The sequence below is a fragment of the Trachinotus anak genome, unplaced genomic scaffold, assembly GCF_046630095.1.
Source record: "Trachinotus anak isolate AG129_WGS33_773 ecotype Australia unplaced genomic scaffold, CSIRO_AGI_Tana_v1 ptg000035l, whole genome shotgun sequence".
NCBI classification, from domain to species: Eukaryota; Metazoa; Chordata; class Actinopteri; order Carangiformes; family Carangidae; genus Trachinotus; species Trachinotus anak.
The window spans coordinates 189,563-200,000 of record NW_027273886.1 but is presented as its reverse complement, the minus strand read 5'-3'; the positions used below and the strand labels follow the sequence as shown (position 1 = coordinate 200,000).

Sequence of the window (10,438 nt, the reverse complement as noted above, 5' to 3'; positions counted from 1 at the left end):
CTCCCTGCTGCAGTACTGCGAGTCCAGACAGTACAGGATGTCCTGGGAGCTGGGGAACGGTACGGCACCCCGTTTCTCTTAGTGTTCACTGTGGAGAAAAACAAGCAACATTCAGACAATTTGTACAAAGTCCTCACATTTTGATTCATCAATTAATTGATTAATCATCATTACTTGCAGGTCTGGTCAGTGAATCAGCTGCAGCTAATGAGTTTTGTCATTTTCTCATTGTCTGGTCGATAAAATGTTTAAAAAATGTAGTCTGTCCACATCCACAGAGATGTCTTCAGTCGAAAACCCAAAATATTCACTTCATTATCGAATATGACAAAAAACAGCAGCAAATTCTGAGAAGTGAGAAAATGAAGCCACAGGACATGAAGTCAAACTACTAAAACTCTTCATCAGTTATTAAATATCGTCATGTTTCTGTCAGTTGACTAATCGGTTGATGGATGCAGCTCCACAATAAATCACATTCACTGGGTCAGTTTGGGAATAAGAATTATTCAAAAGGAAAAGTTAAATCATCGTCTTGTGTTTCTGTTTGTGAGTCAGACGTTCAGGCTGATCCCTCTCTCAGCTGGTTAGCTTAGCTTAGCATAAACCTGAAAACAGAGGGAAACAGTGACTTAATCTGCACAAAAAACAAAGTGTAAAAGCTACAAATCCATCAAGTGTATTTCCAAAATGTTGAACTTTCCAACCGTGGCCCTGAGGTGAAGGCACTGACCCTGAACTACAGCGTCGCTGGTTGGTGTTCGAACAGGGACCATCGTGTTCACCATCACTGTCTCCAGTCATTTCCTGTCACCTCTTCACCATCAGCTGCCAAATCACAACAGGACCAGAAAATAACAACAAAACAATCTGTCAACTAAAGTCATGGACAAATTGAAACCTGAGAGAAATAGAGCTCATGTTGGGGACTATATTCAGCAGCGGATGAATCCACGTTTGTGCTTTAGTGAGTGTTTGGTGTGTGGGGCCCTGTGGCTCAGAGGGATCAGATCTACCAGTTGAGCTGGTTTAAGTCAGACTTCTTCTTGTGATGTCATCATGTTCTCAGTGTGTGTGTGTGTGTGTGTGTGTGTGTGTGTGTGTGTGTGTGTGTGTGTGTGTGAGTGTGACTGATTTTCTTCATTATTGCAGTGAAGTTACAGTAATATTGAAACGCTGTGGTTTCTTATCTGAGGTTGGTGTTTCACTTCCTCGTTGAGTCACCTCTGTGCACAGGAAGTTGTCTCACGTCTCCAGTTTTCTTCTGTTGGAAACGAGCGGTGAGCAGATCTGTGTCGTCTGTTCCTCTTCAGAACCCAACAGCTACGAGAAGAAGGCCGGGGTCCGGGTGGACGGGTATCAGCTCGGACAGGACTTCACCCGACTCCGAGACATGATGTCAGAATCCAAACTTTACCAGGACGCCGGCCTGTACGGGCCGGACGTGGGCCAGCCGCGAGACCACAGGATAGACATACTGGAGGGGTGAGAGGTCACACTGTCACGGCTCAGCGCCACGACAGAACCTGCTCTTTACTGAATGTCATATACACTCACTGAGCACTTCATTAGGAGCACCTGGGCAGTTATCCAGTCAGCCAATCACGAGGCAGCAGTGTATGGCGTCAGTTCTCAGACCTGGATCCAGGTGACCCCCTGTGGGATGTGGTAGAACAGGAGGTAGAACGACCACACAGATTTATTACAGACAGAACCCGTGTGAAATAACCTGCAGTTATTAGGCCGAGAGTCGTTATGAACCTAATGAAACATAATAATAACAATAATAATAATCAATAATCAAGAGCAGTTTTAATGGCAGAGATCACTTCACTGCTCAGATCTGCAGGTGATCGGAGCCGAGCTCTGACTCCTGTCACTGAGACACTGAGTCCTGTGAGAGTCGACCCCGACTGTTCGTCTGAGTCAATCATGGGCCGAGTCTCCTGCTGCAGCCGGGACGTCCTGATGGAGGACTGTTACTGAGTTCTGTTGAGAGGAGGGAGACCTCTCTCTCTCTCTCTCTCTCTCTCTCTGTCTCTCTCTCTCTCTCTCTCTCTGTCTCTCTGTCTCTCTCTCTCTCTCTCTCTGTGTCTCTCTCTCTCTCTCTCTCTCTCTCTCTCTCTCTCTCTCTCTCTCTCTCTCTCTCTCTCTCTCTCTCTCTCTCTCAGCTGTTTGTTGTTTTATTGTCCTGCTGCAGGTTCCTGCAGACTGGAGCTGAGGCCGTCAACGCCATCACCTGGCACCAGTGAGTTCACCTGTGTGTGTGTGTGTGTGTGTTTACATGGACGGACCAGGTTACACTCAGCTCCTCCAGTGAGGTGGTTTCTTAAACATTATGTGCTTGTGAATGGAAGGTTGCCGGTTCGATTCCCAGACTGTCAGGATTAAATCTTTATCCAAACCCTCATCAACACCGCTGTGGTGCCCTTGAGCAAGGCCTTTAACCCCCATCTGCTCAGTGGCCAGCACCTCAGGCGGAGGCTGTACCTGGCCATCCAGGTGTGAACGTGACCGGGACGTTCCTGTCTCAGTCTGAACCACCCTGAATAAGTCAGTGTTCTCCAGGTAGGAGAGCAGAGAGACCTGTTTGTCCAGTCGGGTTCACCCATGAGCAGGTCTGTGCACGTGCAGACAGCCTGGGTGAAAGGTCACATGACTACACACAGCACTGGTCTCATTTTTGTAAAGGAGCTTTTATTTAGTGGAGTCTGTGTAATCTGATTTGTTGGATGTTTTATATTCGACTCATGTGAAGCTCTTTGTCACTTGTCTTCAGAGACTCTAATTTCCTCTTCAGAAAGTACCAGGGTGGTTTCCTGGACTCGTCACACTCAAACTGAAACTAACCCAGAAGCCTCCTGATGTTTAAATGCGTCTGTTTCCCCACTGAACATTTGACCTTTTTGACCTTTCACACTGAGAAGCAGGTGACTCAAGAAAACATGACAGAAATATTTAACAGTGTAAACTACAGGACAGGAGAGTTTGGAGTTTGTCCTTCTCAGCTTTATACTTGTGCCTCAGTGTGTACACTTCATGACTTCCCCCCTGTCTCCTAGTTATTATGTGAATGGGAGAGACACGTCCTTGGAGGACTTTCTGGATCCAGAGGTTCTGGACTCTCTGGCCTTGAAGACCAATGAAGTGCTGGAGGTAAAAGGTTCAGAGCTTGACCTCGGTGTCTGGTGTGTGTGAGGTCCAGATGTTGATGTGGGTCTGTGTCCTCTGTCCCGCTTCAGAAAGTGAAGCTGGTGTCTCCGGGGAAGACGGTTTGGCTGGGAGAGACGAGCTCGGCGTACGGAGGAGGAGCCATGGGACTGTCCGACACGTTCGTGGCAGGATTCATGTGAGTCAGAACCAGGTTAACAAAACCAACAGAGCTGCAGTGAAACAGTGGTTCGTTAAAGAACCATGAAGAATTTAGATAATTGGTTAATTGTCACTTTAATCTGGTTCTGGATCCTTAAGGTGAATCTCTGCTGGTTTTTCCTGACAGTTTATCAACCAAAAGATTTTTCCACATATCAGTAAAATAATCTTGGTTCAGTATGGTTCACTCTTCAGACTGAGAGTCAGCGTGGACCTCAGAGCAAACAGATCAACGCTGACAGAAACAGGAAATGAGTATGACTGGTTTCAGACGCCGCAATGATGTGGTGGTTCCCTGCTCCTCTCAAAGAATTCACTCCTCTGTGAGGAACTGAGCCGCTGTCTGCCAGATCACAGCCCGAGTCCAGATGACACAAAGTGTAAAATAAAACCAGCAGTGACTGACTTTACAGCTCCTCTGTTCTGTGGCTCACGTATGAAGTAGCTCGGGGTTTTTTTATTAAGTCATCCATCAGCTGATTGAGGTGAAACATCAAACGTTTGGTTTCCACTTCTTCTTTTATTCTGAATGAGAACATCTCAACAACCAGCAGCTGACATTAGTCTCCTGGCGTCACAGTGTCGAGCTGTGTGTTTGGGAGAAAACAAGATTTTGTCTCAGTTTAACCTTTTTTATGAAGCTCTGCAGGTCGGTCACGCAGTTCTCTGACTGTGTTTTAAAGAGTAAAATAGATGAAAAAAAACCAGCCATGACCCTGATGGCAACATGTCATTGAACTTTTTTATAGTAAAAAACATAATTTTCCAAATTGATAAATGTGATTTTATGTGTTTCGATCCAGGATGTCAAGTGAAAAATTAGCTGTCAGGTCGTATCTGTGACGTTGTGCTGAAAACACAGACACCAAACACTGACATGGGAAACACTTTAACATGGTACATTCAGGCAAAATCAAAAGAATTCAGAACGGACAAAATAACCCAAAACTCCTGAACACATCACATGACTGTGCTGATCACATGATCAACGTTCTGCAGCTGGTGGACGAGGAACGTCAGGAGGGAACTCTGGGAACATTAACAGGGCTGTAATTCAGTATAACAGGAGGATCGCACATGTTTCCTGATTACCCAGAAGCCCCGGTCTCATGACAAACCTTAAAACGCTGCTGCTGCTCATTCACAGCGAAGCTCACGTGGATACATTAATATGTGGACACATGCTGCTGTTTATATCACAGTGTCACATGTTTCTGTGTGTGTGTGTGTGTGTGTGTGTGTGTGTGTGTGTGTGTGTGTGCTGTCTACAGGTGGCTGGATAAACTGGGCCTGGCAGCCAGACTGGGTCTGGATGTTGTGATGAGGCAGGTGTTTGTGGGTTCTGGGAGTTACCACCTGGTCGACGACAGCCTGGATCCTCTGCCTGTGAGACTCTTGACCCTGGATCTGGTTTCACTCTCAGAAAATCAGATTCTGTGTTGAGTTCAGGTTCATCACTTTTATTTAAAGCTCCATATTTCACTGAAGTGTTGATATCCAACCAAAAACCGTGGCTGAGGGTGATGACTGCTTTGTTGTGACATCACTTTTAAGGCTCAGTTTCTGAATACAGGCTGTGTGCATTTCTCTGTGGACTGAGGCTTTGATACTTTCACAGTATTAATATAGAACCTAGACCTGCTTTATAATCACAAACACATGGACATCTACCTTTAGACTGTGTGGAGCTTTAAATAAATCTTCTCTAATCTTTTATCTTTGTTGTGACACTGGATCAGATGAATGTGGGGTGTGAAAGGTGTTGGTGCTCATCTCTGAGTAATGAGAAGTTGTCACCACCTCTACATATCCACTGAGCTTTTTAGCCTCCTGTAGCCTCTATTTTTGGTTTTGGCTGGACTACCAGCTGACCCAGACCCTGAGGACCCCCACAGGCTGCAGGTTCATGTGGCAGCTGCTCTGTTGTAATCAGATTAGTTATAACACACAACACAGTGGGCTCTGTCTCCAGAGAGACACCTGTGAAAAGCCTCTGTCCTCCACCTGCTAAGCAGCAGACAGACTCAGTCAGAGCAGCTGGTGGAGACCAAACACAGAGCGAACAGAGACTGATCAGATCACCACAACACATGGATCATGTTGATGCGTAACAGCTGGGTAACAGCTGTAGTGTCAGCAGCTGTAACTGTGCTGTGTCTCCCCTCAGGATTACTGGTTGTCTGTTCTCTACAAGAGACTCGTTGGACCTGAAGTCTTGAAAGTTGAAGCGTTTTCTGATTTTGGCCGAAGTAAGAGAGTGAGGCTGTATCTGCACTGCAGCAACACAGACAGGTACCGCTGCTCCAGCATCATCTCTTCTGCTGTCACTGTCTGATGTGGACGTTGTGTAGTGACCTGTACCATCACTGTGTGTCTGCAGCTACAGAAGTGGAGCAGTCACGCTGATATCAATGAACCTGAGCGAGAAGCCGGCCAGGATCTCCGCCCCCCCGCTCGTCTCCTCCAGCACAGTGGAGGCCTTTGTCCTGCAGTCCGAGCAGCCGGGGCAGGAGGGGCTCTACTCCAGGTGCCCTGAGCTCCGTCAATATGACCATTTATCACTGAGTTAGAGCCTGAAGTCATGTGACGGGGTCACACTGTGTCACTTAGTGTTGATGTAGAAGCTTCTCTGAGCCAGTCAGTGTCGCTCAGACCTGAATACATCTCAGACCGCACATGTAGAGCAACACATCTGCAGAGCCAGCCTCAGACCAGCTGATTAACTGATGAATGGATGCACACCTGGCTAACGGGTTGTTTTATGTTGTTTTTTTGTAGGTCTGTGAAACTGAATGGAGAGGTGCTGAAGATGCTGGATGATAAAACTCTTCCTGACCTGAAAGGAGCTCGTCTGCCTCCAGCTAAGCGTCTGCAGCTCCCTGCGTACTCTCTGGCCTTCTTCGTCTTCACGGACACTCGGGCCGCAGCCTGTCGGGATCACGGACGCCTCAGATGACGCTCAGACAGTCATCACACTGAGAGCTGCTCATCACTGGACTGAAAACACTTGAACTCTGGTGACCTACTGACGATGGTTCACTGATTCTGCGCTGGTTTGTTTCCTCGGAGATGTTGGACTGTCATATGTAGAAAATATTGTAAACTGTGCACTTTCTAATAAAATTTTTTTCTACTTCTGTTCCACACAGGTGGTGACATGTATGACCTAAACCACTACTGGTCTATATCTGACCTTCCCTGTCAGGCTTCATGTCACTAGTTCTGCAGGTATCTGATCATAAACCAAAGCACTGGACAAATTCCAATGTGAAAAATTCAGAACACTTCCTTGTTACTGTTGCTAAGGAAACCCGACGTCAGAGCTGCTGAATTCTGTCAAACCCCACCCAGAGTTCACAGCTGAATTAAGTTAACCATCAGTTTCCTCAACACCATCACCTGACGTTAGCAGCTCATGTGACAGAACTTTAAGCTCTGTAATTGGATGTTTCCTGCCAAAATGCACCTTGGGAGACGTAGTCAACTTCTCCCCCAAACTTTTGGAGGCCCTTCGGGTCGGATGAGAGAAGAAAAAGAGCCATGTGCCACATTCAGTCTGAACAAACAAAATCAATCAGCTCAGTCAGGTTTTCTGTTTTTTTATTCGACAAACACTGAGCTTTAATGCATCACAACCAAACTGCAGCAGAAATGTTTCAGTCCACAGACACATTATTCTTCCTTCTCTTCTCCATGTGTGATGATGTAACACAGAGATTTGTAATCCAGGTTTCCTGCAGCGTCGATATTTGACGACTGGAACATCTGCTTCACCTGGAGTCACACAGATTAACACTGAGGAGCTTTGTCACACTGTTAGAGCACAACAACATAACGTCTAACTGTTAGAGCCCAACAGGTTCATTTCAAGATGTTTCAACTACACATCAACTTTCTACTAATGAGTGTCAGTGTCTGAAGAATAAGGAAAAACACTGCACCTAAATGACAACTGATATAACTGAATTCTTACTAAACAATTAGAATTTGAAACAGGCTGAAATTCTCTCATCACACTGGCAAATAGTTTTATTTGTTTTACTTAATAATGTGGTTACTAATGTAAATGATGGAGGAAACAGGCAGGTTGATCCTGGAGGCCTACTCATGAATAAACCTTTACCTCCTCAGATGTAAACTTGTCTGCTTGTGTCATCAGTAGTTTCTGTAACCTGCAAAAAGACAAAACACAATGACTGAACTTCCCTGAACAGCCGCACACGTTTCTGCACGTTTGTGACTCAGCTGACAACTCACTCGTCTTTGTGAACGAAGCCTTTGGCGTCAGGATCAAACAGTTTGAAAGCGTTTAAGATGGTGTCTTCAGGGTCAGTGCCTGGAGACGGAAACCACAGACTCATTATTATATATATACATTATCATACTCATTATATCATACGTCAGCGGTGCCCAAACATTTTGACCTGTGACCTCTCACACACTGATGTCTGCTTGTGTCTGAAGCCCGAACAGCCACCAGCCCTCTGACCCGACCCACACAGTTTCTCCTGAAACAGCCACTGCAGCGGCTGTTATACCTTGTTAGACAATGGTTGTCATGGTTACAACAGTAAACACATGGGCTGTACCTAGAGCTGTGTACCTACCTTCGTCACCATGGTTACTATAATAACAGTCATCTCTTGGTCAGGTTTAGGAAAAGATGGTGATTTGGGTTAAAATAAGTTCTTCCTCAACATTAGACGATCTTTGTTGTCATGGTTACAATAATAACAACAAAACAACATAAACTGCTCCTGTCACATGGGAATCGAACACCGCTCTCCTGTGTCATATTCCTGTCATCATCACTACAACCACTAGATGTCGCCTAGCAACCAAACCTAACAACAGGTCATAGCGACTGTCCTGTCAAAACGACCTGTGGGCTCGTTTTCACAGGACAGTCTCCTTCGTTAATCCTCACCGTGCAGCTTTTCTCCAAACAGGTTGAGGAACATGGTGAAGTTTATGGGACCAGTTGCTTCCTTCAGCATCTCTTCCAGTTCGTTGTCCTTCACGTTGAGTTTACCTGAGGAAGCAGCACACACCTGTCTGACACATCTGCTGGGTAAGAGCCAGAAAACCTGCTGGATGTGTTCGTCTGGGATCAAAGCTACGAACCCAAAGAGGCATAAGTGTCCTTCAGATCCTCTTTGTCGATGAACCCGTCCCGGTTCTGGTCGATCAGTGTGAAGGCCTACAACAGAGACATGAGGACAGAGTGAACCTCTGAGCGAGTCTCATCAAGCTGACGTCATGTAGGTGAGTTTACCTCTTTGAACTCTTGGATCTGAGTTTGTTCAAACATGGAGAAAACGTTGGACGAGGCTCTCTGAGCTCTTTTGGCTCCTCCCTCCTTCTTCTTAGTCTTCCTGCTGGCCTGAAAACACACATCAGTCACTCTAACATCAAGGAGGTGGTCTGATGAAGTCAAAGACACAAGACTGAACAATAATATTACTTTGTCATTTTTCTGGTGAATATTGTGATTATTTCCTGTAAAGTTGTGTTGTGGTGTTTACTGTTTTATTCAGTTTTTCTACACATTTCACTTTATGGTTTTCCCACAACTTATGGCTGTGAAGGTTACATATAAAAATATACACAACACACATGTTTTTATGTACTTATATGACATGTTTTTGGACATGAACATGTAAAAACCTCAGTCTTTCTCTCTAAATAATGACCAGTAGCAACATGATAACAGGAAATGATTTAACACACCTGCTGTGTCACATTTGATTCACACATTTTCAACATGTTGTGATCAAGTAATGAACAGTTTCAGATATTTTATTCTGTTTCAAAGCAGCAAATGTTCATCTGGATTTATTTGGCTTTAACTGTGATCTTCCACTTTATTCTCAAATATGTGAGTTATGATTAAAATTGCATCTCTTTCATTGTATAAAACAATAAATCCCTCAGTCCTAAACATGGAAAAATAAGATGACCTGAGTACGTACCATCTCTCGTCTTCTCCCCCTCAGTGATGCTGCAGCGAGTGTCTAATGATTTGGGAGCGGAGGGTTTAAATACAGCAGCTGTCCGGGATGCAGAGAGGGAATGTGATGATAGTCTGGGTGACGCGGGGCCTTCGGGGACCCCCCCGGCCTAGCACAGTTCCCCTTACATGGTCAAGATGTTTGATAAAACCTGGTTCTCCGGAGGCCCAACAACTGCTGCTGATGATCAGAACCTTTTAAAGTGTTTCTATTTACAGAGTCTCACAGTAGAGACATTAGAGACGGAGCTGAAGATCACTGAAGACACTGACACCACATTCCTCTATTTTATTCTTTTATTAAGATCAGTTATAAAAGTTTTTTATTTTGTACTTAAGAAACCATCATATACTGCATATGAAATATGACGTGTCAGATGAACCATCTGTTCACCAGATTCATCACTGAGCCTGAGTCTGTTGGTGCTGAAGGAGAGGAGTCTGTATTTATTAACCTCAACTGTTTGAGTCCATGAACCTTTTTCTGCATTAACTGGTCGTAAATGTGATGTGATCGCCATTAAATCACAAACACAATGTGGTGAAGTTAACACACAAACAAATGTAATCTTTAGTGTCTTTATTGAACACAGTGCTGGTGGAAAAAGTGAAAGTACCCTCGGATTTAATAACTGGTCAAACCTCAGGTTTAGACCATTCTTCCTTATAGAGCTGGTGAAGGGTCAAAATATTAGAAACACCTGTCAACATAAAGCAGTACAGTTCAACAGCAGCACAAACTACATCCACAGGTAAACCAACACGTCTGAAACAGCTTCAACACAAGGTGAACATTAGAACCATGTATGAGGATTGTTTATTCATTTATCATTTGAGCTCCTAAAAAACTGGACACATCTCTATAGTGTTCATTTTCATTCTCTGTAAAGAAGAAAGACGTCAGAGCAAACTGGCTGTGTAGTTACAAGGGTTCAGACGTGTAAACTGAATGTTTTCTACTTGTTTTACAGTTGTTGTATTTTTGATCTGTGGCCACGTGGCGGCGCCACACTCTGCTCAGCTCCTCGTGTTGCGTTCATGTGTCATCCACAGTGC

General features: G+C 44.8%; 3 protein-coding genes across 4 annotated transcripts in view; 1 reads left to right on the top strand and 2 right to left on the bottom strand.

The window, feature by feature from the left end:
- The window catches only part of hpse (heparanase), an 11,493-nt gene extending 3,989 nt beyond the window's left edge, over positions 1 to 7,504 (top strand). The window contains exons 4-12 of one of the 2 annotated variants that reach the window (XM_071472099.1): positions 1 to 59; positions 1,314 to 1,485; positions 2,201 to 2,248; positions 3,063 to 3,156; positions 3,243 to 3,349; positions 4,644 to 4,758; positions 5,540 to 5,664; positions 5,753 to 5,899; positions 6,151 to 7,504. The exon at positions 1 to 59 is cut by the window's left edge and continues 115 nt beyond it. In XM_071472099.1, coding sequence (XP_071328200.1) covers positions 1 to 59; positions 1,314 to 1,485; positions 2,201 to 2,248; positions 3,063 to 3,156; positions 3,243 to 3,349; positions 4,644 to 4,758; positions 5,540 to 5,664; positions 5,753 to 5,899; positions 6,151 to 6,328 — 1,045 coding nt within the window. In that variant the 3' untranslated portion in view covers positions 6,329 to 7,504. The remainder of the gene's footprint in view (positions 60 to 1,313; positions 1,486 to 2,200; positions 2,249 to 3,062; positions 3,157 to 3,242; positions 3,350 to 4,643; positions 4,759 to 5,539; positions 5,665 to 5,752; positions 5,900 to 6,150) is intronic. The other variant, XM_071472102.1, reaches the window with a different exon arrangement.
- The window catches only part of xpo7 (exportin 7), a 216,384-nt gene that overhangs the window by 133,340 nt on the left and 72,606 nt on the right, over positions 1 to 10,438 (bottom strand). The window lies entirely within an intron of this gene.
- On the bottom strand, positions 6,956 to 9,395 carry LOC139614661 (myosin light chain 5-like). The gene is made up of 7 exons (XM_071472111.1): positions 9,345 to 9,395; positions 8,648 to 8,755; positions 8,497 to 8,572; positions 8,300 to 8,404; positions 7,630 to 7,708; positions 7,496 to 7,544; positions 6,956 to 7,146 (listed from the first exon to the last, which is right to left on the bottom strand). Exons 1-7 carry the CDS (start codon positions 9,345 to 9,347, stop codon positions 7,045 to 7,047), a joined length of 522 nt encoding a protein of 173 aa, XP_071328212.1. The 5' UTR covers positions 9,348 to 9,395; the 3' UTR covers positions 6,956 to 7,044.

Coding starts and splice junctions, on each gene's coding strand:
- LOC139614661 (XM_071472111.1), bottom strand. Junction 8,573..8,647: donor AGATCCAAGAGTTCAAAGAG/GTAAACTCACCT, acceptor TCTCTGTTGTAG/GCCTTCACACTGATCGACCA. Junction 7,147..7,495: donor ACAAGTTTACATCTGAGGAG/GTAAAGGTTTAT, acceptor GTGTGACTCCAG/GTGAAGCAGATGTTCCAGTC.